Source organism: Hypanus sabinus, chromosome 12 (assembly GCF_030144855.1).
Source record: "Hypanus sabinus isolate sHypSab1 chromosome 12, sHypSab1.hap1, whole genome shotgun sequence".
Taxonomy (NCBI): domain Eukaryota; kingdom Metazoa; phylum Chordata; class Chondrichthyes; order Myliobatiformes; family Dasyatidae; genus Hypanus; species Hypanus sabinus.
In genome coordinates, this window is record NC_082717.1 from 74791216 (window position 1) to 74807184 (window position 15969).

Here is a 15969-nt window from a genome sequence, read left to right on the forward strand (position 1 = left end):
TGAATTCATTGTCCGACAGCGTGATCGAGTCCAGGTGTGGGGCCGGCAATTTGGCTTCACCCAGGGAGAAAGTCTGGAAAGTCTCGGCATGTACCAGTCTTTTCCCTTGCAAGTCGACCAGCAGGCTGTGAGCTCGCAAGAAGTCCGCCCCCAGGAGTGGTTGGGCCACGGCGGCCAGTGTGAAGTCCCACGTGAACTGGCTGGCGCCGAACTGCAGCTGCACTGTGTAGGTACCATAGATCCGTATCGTGCTGCCATTTGCAGCCCTCAGGGTGGGTCCTGGCTTCCTGTTGCGGGTGCCGTATCCCGTTGGGGGCAATAGGCTGATCTCTGCTCCAGTGTCGACCAAGAAGCAGCATCCCGACTGTTTGTCCCAGACGTACAAGAGGCTGTCCTGGTGGCCAGCCGCCATAGTCATTAGCGGCAGCTGGCCCTGGCCCTTGCAGGGCGGGTGACAATGGCAGGCTTTTGTTCCCACCGCTGGTGATAGAAACACCACTGTTCACTGGCCTCCTCACTCCTGCCTCTGTGTTGTGTGCGCCCCCCTGCCGGGCCTGGTCTGGTCTGCTGTTGGGCGCATGGCCTGGTAATCTGACCGACAGACACCACACTCTCCCTCTTGGCTTTCCACAGCACGTCTGCCCGGGCCGCCGCCTTCCGGGGGTCGCTGAAATCTGCGTCGGCCAGCAGCAGATGTATGTCCCCAAGCAGCAGCTCTAGGAATGCCTGCTCAATCATGAGGCAGGGCTTGCGTCCGTCAGCCAGGGCCAGCATCTTGTCCATCAATGCTGACGGCAGTCTGTCTCCCAAACCATCCAGGTGAAGCAGGCGGGTACCCCGCTCATGCCGTGAGAGGCCAAAGGTCCCAATGAGTAGCGCTTTGAATGCTTCATATTTGCTTTCTTCCGGGGACGACTGTATGAAATCCGCAACCTGGGCGGCCATCTCCTGGTCAAGGGCGCTCACCACGTGGTAGTAATGCGTGGAATCAGATGATATCTGCTGAATCTGGAACTGGGCTTCTGCTTGGCTAAACCACACGCGTGGTCGCAGCGTCCAGAAAGTTGGCAGTTTTAGTGAAACTGCATGAACAGATGAAGAGTCGGTCATCTTTGGTCCAAATCCTGTTTGGACCGTCGGGGTCACCAATGTAGCGATGTGCTACACACAGCGCTGAAATAATGACACGCAGTTGGTAAGTCATTTTGAGACTAGTTTATTCAAACTTCGTGGCACTGGCATTTAAATCCCTAGTGCCTGCCCTCTCTGGGCGGAAATGACGTCAGAGGTGCATTACCAAAGTCTCCCCCCACCGCCCCCCGCTGGCTATTTGTGAGCCGGTTCACCTGCAGAGAAAGTGGGTCGCCACAAGATAATTTTTCTTTTTTCAGTGACCAGACTGTAATCTGACAGATTAAACTGTCAAAACATTTCAGAATCCTTTAGGAAATCTAGTTTATTTTAAATCAGCTTGATCAACAATAGGTCACAATCTCCCCTCAGCCATATTATTGTCCAGGCAAAGAGGAAAATGTACCTCCTTAAGTTTCCTTGGGGCAGCACTGTGAAAAACTTCCAAAGCCTAGAGAAGTATAGAAGGTACAAGACTGAAATTAAATGACAAATCAATACGTTAACTAGGATGCATGAACAAGAATTTTCAGGTAAAAATGAAAGGAAACCTTAAGATATATTGTAAGTATAAGAAAAGAAAAAGAAAATAAAAGATAATTTTTAATTCAGGCAAAAATGGTAGTTCCCTATAAAGGCAAGAGAAATGTGTATTTCTAAATGAATTCTTTGTGCCAATCTTCTAAGATGCAGACATTGAGATTAACTATTTAAATCATTTAAATGATACACAGAGAAGGTGAGCACATTAAGAGATTTTGATTCTATAACTGTAAATAAACGTATAGTCATGAATAAGATGTATCCCTAGATATTAAAAGATGCTGGGAGGAAACAGAGGATATGACTATCAATTTTGATTATATTATAGCTGAAGCTGCAGAAATGTAAGATTGGTAAATGTTGTATTAATTGTTTAAAATATGAAAAATTGATAGACCCATTTGCCTGACCTTACATGACTGGTGGCAAAATTATTGGAGCAAACATGAGAATCAGCAGTAAAACATCAATTAGAGAAGTTAATCAATAATGGGTTAGCTAAAGGAAAGTTATGGCCTGACTATGGTGAAAGAACTTTTTAAGCACACAATTAAGAGAGATTGTACTGGGCTTGATGAGGTTTTTTATGGATTCTGCCAAGTGTTCAACAAAGTTACACATGGAAGATGGATCAGGAAAGTAAAATACACTGAGATGCAAGGGAAAATGGCAAGTTGCATTAGAAATTGGGTCAGTGGAAGGAAAGGAAATGAAAATAGTCATAGGAGTTTCAGTGACTAGAGAGCCCTTTACTACCTTGGCATATTTTAATGACAGATTTAATTCTAGGGATAATTATTAAGAAAATTGCCAAAGATACCTGGATTGGCAGTGAGTTAGTCAAGACAAAAGTTCCAGGCTGTGGAATGAAGTTGGCAGGACAGAAAAATAGCAAATAGAATTCATTCCAGAGATTCGTTAAGTAATGCACTAGGAGAGGGCAAACAAGATAACAGCAGAATTGTAAAAGAATACAGGAATTTTGTGCAAAGATTTCCAAATGTAATTGGTTGGCAATTTTGGTTAGAAGGCATAAGGTTTGAAGAGCTATCAACCTAGAAGGCCACAGACTGAGCTAAGGAGTGGAAGTAACTGAAAAACATTTTTGCTTGCGTAGATATGATGTGCCCAATGGCCACCATAAATTTCCACGAAGCTCGACTCATGATTTCATGCATAATTCTACAGTGGCTTTCTACTATATTCAACTAGTTGGAAGTAATTGAGGCTGCAATGATAAATGCCCATAAGAATTACCAGAAGCCTTATACTGGTAATTCTTACGTGCACCTCATTACAAATGTATTAACATTTTTTCTCCAAATGCAAAACTATGAAATTGCATCATGAAATATTAAGAGGGACACACACATGAAATATTAAAACAATCTTGAAATGTTTGCCTGAAAATTAAATTTTTAAGATATCTTCCCTATTTATAAATTTATTCAAATTCTTTAATGACCTGTGACAAATATCATATTTTCATGTTGAAGGCAAAATATGCACTGTTCTATTGAATTCATAGCTGCAGTATACCCTTACAAGGAGCATTACCTTTCTTCTGTTCAATACTTCTTTTTAATATTAAAGCTTGACAGCTTTCAAAAGTGAACAAAATGTTCAAATGCTAATTATAAAGATTACAATAACATTGAGGAAATACCATTCTCCAGCAGCTTTGTACACAAGAGACTTAGTCTTTTAAAGAAATGCACTTGAATTTAATACCACATTACCATTAAGAGATAACTTGCATTGATTCTCTATACAATGTTCAGGAAAAAGATTACACTCAGTAATTCACACTGTGCTTTCTACTTGAATCCTTTTGTTTTGATTCATCAACGAACAAAGGTGTCATATGTCCCAGCGCCAAGGCTCTTTAATGAGGCAGTAATTAAATTACAATCTTGTTTTTTTTGCGTTGTTCATCCTTTGTGTTTTTGACAGAAGAAAGAGAAACAAGACTCGCAGAATAAATAACTCTTTGTGTAACAATCTACTTAACCACATGCTAGCCCTAATGGTTTGGCATGCACATTATTTTCATGAGTGAATACCTTTGCATCAGTTTCTGAGAACTGGTGAATATGAATATCACATCAATAATCACAATAGCACGCAGAAAAGTACGGAATGTTGGTTAGGGAAGATGGTCCTTTTTTGTTTCCCTTATTGTAACACAGTCTAGTTTTACATACATTTAACATTTAGTACCTCTACCTGATCATTTTGTTTCTCCAAGCCTTCCAGTTGTTCAAGCTGAGCTTTTTTCAATTGGTCCATTTCCTTGGTTTGCTTCATTGCAAGCTGAAAAGATGAAAATGCTGCCGTTTTATTGAACATAAGACATTACTGGCTGTAGATTATATTTTGCTGATGCACATAAATGAGTAACACCTATCTAAAGTCTATTGCTAAGACCTTGCATCAGACCTCTTGAATTGGTTTTGTTATTGAGAATGCTCCAGCAATATTAAGTAGAGGAAACTGCTTTATATTCATGGGGACTGTCTTAATAACATCAGTGAGCAGAAAAATACCAGCAACTGGCAGTTGTTTTAAATATATAAAATTTACCAGCACTTGTTTCTGAAATGGTTAAGTAGACAGCAGTATTGTTAAACAAGAATGATTTATGAACAGATTAACTTCTGTTTATTGGAATACTTAATACACTGAAAACATCTCAATTATGACTGTGCTAAAGAATGAAGATTAAATCTAATTAAAACAATTTCAAGGCATTTGATGGATAGATGGAGAGCAGTTTCCTTTTTAGTTAGACTGTTAGCTAAGTGCCAGACAGACATACCATGAAGAACAATGGATATTTCATCTCCCTTATAACTGCTCCAAGCATTCATTCTCAATTCAGAAAGAATTTACGAATGCTTAATCCAACCTTGTATATCATAATCAAAATTCACAATGTCACCACTTCTACCATGGAGAAACCAAGGACTGGGAAATTACCTTTCTTCTGTAACGAGTACAACACTGAGTTTCTCATCAATACTCTAATATAACCCCTGCTACGTTAACAATTCTAATTTGTTTAATTTTGATTTTCTGATAAAACTCTTCCTTAAATTTAACTACTGTTCTTTCAGTGTCATTAATATAGTAAGCTGTCAAAAAATCTTTCATGAAAATGTTACAGGACATCAACTAAATAATCTGAAATTGTTAAAAAAAATGCTAGTCTCTGTAATGGTGCTTAAAAAAACAACTGGATGGTTGTATAAACACATTTGGCTCACGAATCCTCCTTCAGGGAAGAACGTTTGCCATCTTTCCCAAGTCTAGACACATTAATCTAAGACACTCCTCAGTCTAGGTGTAGTTATAAATGTACAATAAATTCTAGCATTGCCAGAAACATTCTTGTTCCATAAATGATAAAAAAAACAACTATCTCAAGGAGTGTCTTTAGAGAAGAGGTGGGTAGTCTCATGATTGTATTCCAAGCAGCTGAAACATTGAATGAATGGCTGCAAAGAAGAAAGTAAAAGATATTGATGATAAACAAGGACCAAATTTAGAGGAATATGGAGATGTGAAGGACCACGGTGAACTTAAAATTTTCTGACGTGGGCTGCAAGCCAGTGTTAGTGAACACAAGGGTGATGGTTGAACAAGGTATATTGTAAGCCAGAAGGTGAACAGCAAGTGAGAGGAATGGAGGATAGAAAATAGTAAGTTGGACATGAGAGGACTAAGACATGAGTCTGGAAATAAAGTCATGGAGGAAAGTTTCAAAGAAGCACATCTAATTGATCCCAATGGCCCTTCAAACATGACAATGAATTTAGCAACTTAGTCACCTTTCCATCAGTTGGCAGGTACCGAATGATGGGAGCATCAAAAATTAGGGCATTTGTGGGATTGTGGATGGGACAGGGAACACTTAAAGATGCTTATGCTCCTTGGCAAGGGAATTTATTTTAAGTAGTAATACACAAAGGAAGCCATAATGGGAATCTGATCTGATATAGCTAGTTCTATAGCAATACCAAAGAAGAGCCTCATTGCCCTATATCCAGCTAACTTACCTTTCTGACTGCTATCCTTCTGGGCCACGGGAGCCTTCTTCCCCATGTATGATATTCTCTATTTCCGTTCCATTCTGCTATGGATCCCAGACTTCTTTGATTTCTCTAAATTACTTTATTTACTCATTTTGGCTTTTATTTATCTTGAACCATTATCACTTCTGTCACTTAATAACCTCTCTACTTCCACCTAATTTCAGGCAGTGGTCTACTTTCTCCCTGTATACCATAACTTAACTACCCTGATTAACAAGCTCATCTGTTACATTTCTAATCATGGTCTACCTGTTTTATTTCATATTGGCAAAATCATCAGAATTTAATTTTACCCTAACCAATGGCCCTGACCTCGCAAAGAACAGAAGAATTGTGTCAAATGTTTGTGGATCAGATGACGTTTCTTGCTGGGGCAAGATGGATGGACAAGTTGTCATTCCAGCAAATGTAAGGTATTGATAAAAATACAAGTAATAAATGAACATAGAAACAGCCCTTAATGTCCTAAATCTGCTTATCACTGAATGAACATGAGTCAGCCTCTACAGACAATGGTAATAAGTAAATGCAATTATATGCTGCGGCATACCCGTTTCCTTTCCTCCATGAATTTTTTAGTGTTGCTGCTGTTCAGTTCCCTGACTCTCCTGAAAAGAAAGCATTGAGAACCTCTGAATAGAGTTACGATACAGTTTTCAACAGTAATTGCGCTCTTTGAAACAGTGCGACTATAGTAAAGAAATGAAAACAATTCATGAATTCTTGTAATTGACGACTGATAAGTTTTTTTTCAGATGTGAAGACCTTACTGAAATTTGTTGCTTTGTGGAACATTGGCTCAGAAAAGCCACAATAGATAGTAATGATCAAAATAAACTTTGAGGCGAAATTTAAATCACACGCTCATTCATGGTGACACAGTGCCATAATAGGTAGCGCTGCCACCTCTCAATTTCGGGGAGGATTGTTTGATCCCAACCCCTGGTGCTGCATGGTGGAATTTGCAGGTTATTCCTGTGCTTTTGTGAGTTTTCATTTTACTCCCACAATCCAAATATAAGTAATTGTCAATTGATTATTCTAATTTATTCTTAATATATATAACTGCATTATATTAGAATCAAAATGGAATAGATGGCCAAAGGGGAGAGAATAGATTACAGCGAAGTAACCAGGGGTTTGGGAATAATGGGGTTGCTCTTATTGTTGGTACAGTCATGTTGTAACAAATGATCTCCTGGTCTCTTTCAATGCAGTAAGAAAATAAGCTAAATAACAAAGGTAAATACATTTAATCTCTGTTTATTCATCAAGAATTGCAGACTCCGCAGCAAAGCATATTCTTCTTTTGAAAAGTCCCCTTGCAATCACCTTCTCATAAAATATGCAAGTATAGAATATTTTGATTATATTTACAACAAAAGATTTACTTGCCTTTCCCTTTCAGCTTTATTTTTGATGCTTTTATCATGGCTTATGGCCTTGCTGTTCTCCATGGAACTCTTGGCTTGACTAGCACGCATTTCCTTGCTGTGCCTTTGTCATAAACAGAGAGGGAGGAAATAAATCAATAGCAAATATTAGTCCTAGTGTGCAGCTAAAACATTTAGGAGACCAAACTCACAATGATTGATTTCTTTGCAAAACAACTTTACAAATATGATCCATCTAATCACTTGGCATTTTAATTATCCGCTCCCAAATTTGGGACTCTGACACAATTCGAATGAAACTCAGCTGACACTTGAGGAACACTACCTCTATCCCTCACCAAGCTATCTCATTGAGGTACATACCACCAGTCTCAAGGACCTCTTGCATGGACCTCTTCTACGATAAAGATGAACTCTTGATATCTCACTACAGCCTTTTGTACTTCATTTGTCTACCTGCAATGTGGTATGTCATAGAGACTCCAATGTCAGTATTCCTTTCCCTCTGTCATTCGTTTCCTAAAAGGACATTGAACCCATGAATATAACCTCACTTTTATTATTGCTGCTTTTGCACTATTTTTATTTAACTATTTAATATGCACACATTATATAAATAACTTACTGTAATTGATTTACCTATCTATATATATTTTTCCTATGTTATCGTTTATTGTATTGTACTGCTGCTGTTAACAAATTCCACATCATATGCCAGTGATATATCTTTGGACTATTTTTACTGTGCCCCATGGTCTGTTTTTTTAATCAATTATGCTATTGTTTGCACTGTTGTAACTATGTGGTTTTGTGCAGGTCTTGTAGCTTTAGTTTTTGGTCTTATTTTGTCTGGTGGGATTGGAGCTCCTTTCCGGGGAATGCGCTAAGATGGTAGCGCAATATTAATACGCAGCAGCCTCTCCGGACTCTGGATTGGGGATTGCCAAACGTTATGTGGATTTTCTGGTGGTGTCTGTTTTGTCATGTGCTTTTGTGATATCATTCTGGAGGAATGTTGTCTCATTTTTTAACTGCATTGCATCTGTGGTTTCTAAATGACAATAAACTGAATCTGAATAATAAACTTGATTCTGATTCTATATTCTGCTTTTGGATTTCTCTCCCTTTTGTATGACCTCAATGAAGTTATGTCTCGAATACTTTTCCTGGTGTCACGCAGACGCAAGCTTTTCACTGTATCATGGTACATGTGAGATCAATAAATCAAATACCAATGACATCCTTTCGGTCTCCCTACTAAGCTTAATAACTGAAGCTCCTAACCCAGGGGTGGGCAAACTTTTTGACTTGAGGGCCACAAAGGGTTCTAAAATTGGACAGGGGGGCCGGACCAGGAGCAGATGGACGGAGTGTTTTTCTCATAAGAGAAAATAAAATATCATGGGATATGTAGAAAACACGTGCTTTAATTTCAATTGAAAATGAACAAATGCATTACAACAAAATATCTGTCTTTGAAGTCCCATGGTATTTAGCTATTTATTGAAATGACTTTTAAAACACTGAAAATTAAATGAATAAAATACAGCTTTTTTAAATAGTAACAGTTATTATTTTAAAGCACTGAAAATTCTGTTATCCTTCAAGATATTATCATCATCACTCTCCTCCTGACTGTCTTTATTTCAAAAACGGTAGGAGATGCAGGTCTACTTGTCCTGCTCCTTCTTATTCAATTGTCCCCTGTGCCAAAACTCAACAACGACCCGCACAATGACAGAACAGTGAGAGCGTGCCAGTATGCGGAGCGCGTTATTTGATCTGGAGCGCATTTTTTATTTTGAGAACGTACGTGTACGTGCGCACTACTCATGTCCATCACTTAACAGAAATGACATGTAACATGTAAGGCTTATTGAAAAAAAATATTTTCAAATGCATTTTTTACATAACACAAGGAAGAAACTTATTTTTAATTTCAGTGGGAACAGTGTTGTTGGTCTCCCTTTTTAGCCAGCGCATCAAAGTCTGGATTTAGTTTTGTTGTGGCGATTCTCAGGATGGATCTGAGGTGTTGGTCAGTTAACTTGGATCTGTGGCTGGCTTTGTTGATGTTCATGACGCTGAACGCCTGTTCACACAAATAGGTCGAGCCAAACAAAGAGTAAAGCGCAAATGTGGAGTAATACGCTGCACCTCAACAAAGGTCAATGTGTAGCGGTGTGCTACATGCAGCGCTAAAATTATGACACGGAGTCGGTAACTGCAGTCGAAGAAAAAAATTTTATTCGAAATCCCCAGCCTCACTTTTAAGCCTCCCTCAACCTGCCCCCCTACGCACAGGCTACAAAGCTCTGTGCTCGCAAATCCCCGCAGGCTATCTCCCTTCGCCGGAACGCTGGCTAATTGCGAGCCGGGTCGGATGTGCCAGGAAATGGGTTACCACAAATGTATATAGAGTGCGTCATCTATTGGGAAAACGCCAGAATTGCGGGGAAAAAACGTTAACAAGGTTTATTAATATAATTTCATCAAGTTCTGCGGGCCGGATTAAAAAGCTTAACGGGCCGCATATGGCCCGCGGGCCGTAGTTTGCCCATGCCTGTCCTAACCCAAACCCTAGTTAATGCTGACAAGATGGTTTTGTTATTCTCTGGACCATCCTTTTGTTTCTTTCTTTGCCATACACTTTACTTTAGTATCATTTGTTTTGTTATTTTATCTGCCTTTTGTTCCATACCACAGCGGTTTCCTTTGATAATTCTCTCTCTCCCTTACCAATTCTTCACCCCTGTACTTGCTAAATATCTCTATACACAGTACCTGCAACAGTTCCTGGTTCTGACAAACTGAGGTGTTCACCCTATTTGACTTGGCATGGTTGCTGACTGAGCTGCTGATATCTTCCAGCCTTGTCTGCCTAAGTTCATATTTCTAGCATTTACAGCATTTTGCTTTTTTTCATCAATGATATGATGGGTAAATGGGATTTGTAAAACTATCATTTGAAACTGTTGAACTCAAGTTGAATTCAGACAGCTGTGATGTGCTCAGTTGAATGATTCAGTATTGTTCCTGGAGGCTAGACTGACCTTCACTGAAGCAATGTAGGAATTCAAACAGAAATGGATGGGAAAATTAAATTCAAAGGTGACTGGAAGCTTGGAAACAGAATAAAGTGTTTTGCAAATCACCATTATATCCCCTCCTGTGTTCCAGATAACACAAATGTGAAACACGAACCTTTCAGACATGCTGTTAAACTTGTAGGATCTAATTGTACCAGATAAAGCTTAATGTAGACTCATTCACTAAATTCCATTTTTGTATGCAAGGAAACTGAAATAGAAATAATTTTCTCACTTTGTAAAGATACAACAAAACTTTATTCTGCATCATTTCTGTATTTGAAAACTAGGTAAATGTTTGTTATTTCACACAACGTGAGCAAGCCAAGTGGCGAGGGGGAGGGGGAGAATTCATGCACGTTGTAAAGGGGAAAATTCAGAATTGCGGCCCAGTAATGCTGAAACAGTGGCAACATGTTTCTAAGTCATGATATAGTGTGATACAGAAACCTAACAAGAAGTGATGGTCCCAGATGCTCAAATAAAATAAACAAAGCTGGTATTTGTAACGAGAGGAGCAAAGTGATTAGAAACTATTCAGCATATGATGTTCTGCCTGTGGAAATCTACAGATTTAATATGAATGGCAAAATTTGTCACTCATTTTTTGGGTCTTCAAGGATGTCTGTGAAGAGTAAAACATTCAGGTTGTATACTGAATACGTTCTGTGATATAAATCGAACAACTGAAAACATAATGAGTGGCATGTGACTGTCTTCGGTGCTGGGATACCAACTTCATACATTTTTAGTAAAGGACTTGGATGGAAGCTCTGAAGATATGATTACTAAATCACAAAATTAGGGTGAAAAGCAAATTATCAAGAGGATGTAGCAAGACTACAAGGATAGGCTAAGTGAGTGGGCAAAGATCTGGTAAATGTAGTATAATATGGGAAAATGTTAAGCTGTTTATCTGAAAAATATAAAGAAAGAATGGAGAAATTAAACGTTGAGAGATTACAAAACTCCGAGACACAAAGAGATCAATACAGAATCCACAAAAAGCCACAGTACAGATATTCAGAGAAGCAAACAGGACGTAATTGGCTACTGGTAGAGGAATTTAGTAAATAATATGGGGAGGTTATGCTTCAGTTAAATAGGATAGTGCTGAGATCAGAACTGCAGAAACATATTGGTCTTCCAATGCATTTAAAGATAAATGAGAGGAATAGGTATTCTAATGAGTAAAGGCTGTATGTTTGCTGATATCCACTAGAATTGAAAAGAGTGAGAGGTGACTTGATTAAAACATACAAAATCTTGACTGACTGTCCTTCATAGAATGGTTGTAGACTGTATATTTCATCTTATTGGAAAATTCAGAATTCAAGGGCACGGTGCAAAAATAAAGTTGCCCATTTCTTCTAATTAATTTGTTCGCAGAAAGTGCACGTGGGTGGATATCACAGGAGGTAAATGTTGTGATAAGCAGGAAAAATAAGTTAGTGCAGATCAACTAAAACATTTTTCTGGAAGAATCATTTTGAAAAAAAAGGTTATTAAAATGATAGTATTTTCTAGAGATTAGCATTTGTTACAGTTTGATGTTTTTACAGATTTACTTTTTAAAATAGGAATCAAATTATTATGTTTACATGGATGTAAATTCTGGTATAGTGTTCTGCATATGACATAGGCGAGTATTATGGGCATGGTTCTAGTCAAAGAAAATAAAGTCTGATATAAACTTATCTGTAATTAAATTGCAACATGAAATATACTAGGTTTGATTTGGTTTGAAATGCCAATGGGGGTGTGCTAAATTGGCAGTCACTGTAAGTGCCACCAACTGTGGGACTCCTCACTGAACACCAAGGTTCTGATCTTGTTGCCTGCTTTTGATGGGGCTTTGTTGATTTCAGTCTAATGTTGGGACACCGCTTAGAGTTCAGAGAGGAGACATAAGCTTGGGGATTGACCTTCTGAACCAGCACAAGGTTAAACCTGCTGAAGGAACCAAATGTCCATTCATCTCAATGGTGAAGGATGTCTTTGAGGACAAAAGTAAACACATTAATAGAGTTTGTGTTTAATTCATTGATTTTTAACTTATTTTAGGATTTTGCATGTTTTCATTTGTAATAATGTTGAGTTTTTATTATTTCAATTTTCTGTACCTTTTAAAAGAAATATGTCAGGGACTTTTTGAAACATTCATAGTCCCTGACAGTTGGTTAAGCTGGGTCACTACCTAGCATTAACATTTTTTCCCCAACTACTTGTAGGTGAGGCTTATCTTAACCCACCCTTGAAAGGTTCAGTGACTTCACAGGATCACTTCATTTATGCCTGAAGTGGCAGATCTATTTCCTACTTGGACAATGTTTCCCATCCACTCCATAGTGTACTGGTTAGGCACAGGAGTACGTTCAGCCAGAGACTCATTCCACCGAGATGCAACACTGAGCGTCATAGGAAGTCATTCCAACGCGTGGCCATCGAACTTTACAACTCCTCCCTCGGAGTGTCAGACACCCTGAGCCAATAGGCTGGTCCTGGACTAATTTCCACTTGGCATTATTTACTTATTATTATTTAATTATTTATGGTTTTATATTGCTATATTTCTACACTATTCTTGGTTGGTGCGACTGTAACGAAACCCAACTTCCCTTAGAATCAATGAAGTATGTCTGCCTGTCACTAAGCAGACCTGAGGCTATACAGGTAACTCAGTGCAGGCAGCAACTCATAACAATGACAGATTCTAGAATTTTATCCTGAGAACTGTTTATAATTTAAACAGCTTGGAAGTCAGAAATGCAGCTGCAATTCACACAGCAGAAGATGTAGGCGGCCCCAGAGCAGCCAGTAAACCCTTCCCACCAATCTCCCAAATGCTGGTTCATATGTAAGGGCAGAACACAAGCTGGGTATTTCCACTTTGGGGAGGATTTGTCTCATCATTTCTGTTGATGCGTTTTGGATTTGTATGTTCTTTAGAATGTGGTATCTCACTGAAAAATGAAAATTTAATACTGCACAACTTGTTGAAAATTGAGCAGTTTCTGCATTTTAAACTATTTAATTAATGTCAAAAGATGTTAAAGATTGTATTGAATACAATTAAAGGATCAAAGTACTGCCTAATTACAACTTCATGACCAGTTGTATCTTAATCTCCTGAGATTTTAAACTGTGCTTTAATGAAAACTGCAGGTAAGAACAACCTCAATTGTGACAGAATGAGATCAATCATGCATTAAGAGCTATATTCTGGTGCTATTTAGTGTTTGATACATGGCAGGCCTACATTATGTCGGGTTTATGGCTTTTTGTGAAGAATATTTTCATCTTTGTTGATTAGTTTGGTAGAGTCGTGCTTGAAATATTTAAATTAATTGGTACCTCAAGAGCATCAAATGATCAGTATTAAACAACAGATATTAATGCTCAATATTCAAAATGTTCCTGAACAAAGAAATGCTACCTGACTGTTCCTTTATACAAGTCCCAAATACCAGTAATTAAGATACAATTATATAAAAGATCAAAGATAATTTTATTTAATTCAACAGATAATGATATCTTTTGTTCTGCAATGATTAATACAATTTTAGTGTAGTGAATTGGATGACGAACTTCTCTTTAGAACAAAGGTTAGATTGCTGTGGATGAAGGGAGCAGTTAGAATAAAGACTTATATACAGTAGTTAAATTTAGGAATATGAACAAATTGATAAATTCAAAAATGAATTAAGTATCTACAACAGCTCTTTCTTATGCATTTCAGTGAGAATTATTGATATTTTACAATTATACGTAAATTCCAGATTACTTTATTCATGCAATTTTGTTCCTTGTTTCGTAGGCATTTATATCAATGTGGGCGTGGATAGAATAGATAGGAAAAACACATTTTCTCTAAAAAGGAGGTAATAACATGGTTGGGGGTTCTTAGATCTTAAGCAACTCATTGAAGGATGAGAAGGCAATTGAGGAGAAATATTTTTAATGAGACAATGGTGAGAGTGTGGAACAGTACCCAACGAATGAAAAGGCAGAAGTTCTCATCAATTTCCAAAGGTTTTTGCGTATGTACTTGAAGGGCTATATTGGTCTAATGTCAATAGTAAGAAGTTGGATTATGCTAGGAAATTTAGATACTTTGGGCAGAGTAATCTTCTTCTCTGCTATGAAATGTTATGATTTTATAATTTCTAAGGGAAAATTCACATCTGCATCTAATTACATATTTGTGATGTGTTATTCAATAATAATCAGTATTGAACAACACATCCCTCAGTGCTCAATATTCAGAATGTTCCTGAACAAAGAAATGCAACCTGACTGTTCACTTACACAAGTCCCAAATAAATGTGATCAAAAATGATTTCTTTACAATAGTAATTGGGTTTGGAATTGCAGCATTGCTGCTCTACTGGATTCAATCTGAAATTGGATTCATTGTGTAGTGCTACACACACAAACTTTTATCATGTTGTTAAACTCCATTTCACTGTTGTCTTTCAGATAAGTAAATGTGCTGCCCTAATCAGATTTGGCCCTCAAGCAATCCAAGTCCTATTTTAACCGTGAGTGACCTTGCACACGTGAGCGTGTGTTTGGAGGCTAGGCATTTGAATCCTGTTGGTCACGGCACGCACTGAGTAGCAGTTGGGCAGCTGGGGTTGATCCAAAGGCTGTCTGGAGCCCAGTGCAGGAAAAGGTAAACAAAAAGAGCATCAACATTTTTGGTAAAAGGGCCCTACAGCCAGGTTATACTTCAATTCCCAACTGAGTTCTATAGCAAAACTAGCTAAAATTGCAAATCTCCGTTGTAATATTTCCTCAACTCCACGCTTAGAAAGTTGAAATTATTGCATGCACGGCAAACTCATGCGTCAGAACAAATGGGGCTGTTTCTTTGCTTTTACTCAGTACATCTTGAGACCAAGTCATATAAGCTCATAATTATTGTTTAGTTTCCAGCTGTGGGAACATGATCTAAATTTGAAGGGTTGAGGAAAAGAGTAACTTATGAATAGAAAGATCAGTGTCTAAACACATGGCATCAGGTGGATTGGGATGCTTCCTGCATTTCAAACTGACTGGTTTTGACTTATTAATGAGTGGAGATGCAATTATAACATTTTAATCAGTTTATAAATTATTTTTCTTATCCGATACAAGTGTTGTTTTAACATTATTTCAAAGCTATTGTGATTGTGATTTTATTGCACTCTCACTTTGATGGTCTTGTAATAGACTTTAAAATTGTGAGTTAAAGCCAGACATCACTATTCCCCTTAGTTTAATCATTGCCATTAACCAACAGTCTAACTCCTATAACAGCACGTACATTAATAGCAAATATTTATTCCAAATAACCATATCATGACAATGATGGACAACGTAACAGATGACGTCCACAGAAGGATGTTAGAGAATCTTTAATAGGAGGTGCTTTGGTTTTTGCTGCCACTATTAATTTTCGGTAAAGAATCGGATAGTCCAACAACCTTCCAAGGACTGGAGTGCAGTCATAGAAAGTCTAGGCCAAGATGCTTTAAACTTGATACATACCTATCATGAATAAGTTTGAGATGCTGACTTTGTTGCTCATGCATACTAATGAGCAGTTTCTTTAACAAATCACATTGCTGACTCAGGTGAAGATCCCTTAACTCCTGTTCTTCTGTACAATGCATATTTAACATTTCTGACCACTCTTTGGTCTGTTGAGTAACAATCTCTTTTACCTGTTAAAAG

At 38.0% G+C, this 15969-nt stretch overlaps 1 protein-coding gene across 6 annotated transcripts in view; it reads right to left on the reverse strand.

Annotated features, from left to right (window-relative positions):
• The window catches only part of LOC132403024 (1-phosphatidylinositol 4,5-bisphosphate phosphodiesterase beta-4), a 542946-nt gene that overhangs the window by 45602 nt on the left and 481375 nt on the right, over window positions 1-15969 (reverse strand). For all 6 annotated transcript variants that reach the window (XM_059986236.1, XM_059986232.1, XM_059986233.1 and 3 more), the window contains 4 exons: window positions 15784-15959; window positions 7164-7265; window positions 6319-6376; window positions 3901-3987 (listed from right to left, as the gene is read on the reverse strand). In XM_059986236.1, the coding sequence (XP_059842219.1) occupies window positions 3901-3987; window positions 6319-6376; window positions 7164-7265; window positions 15784-15959 (423 nt within the window). The remainder of the gene's footprint in view (window positions 1-3900; window positions 3988-6318; window positions 6377-7163; window positions 7266-15783; window positions 15960-15969) is intronic.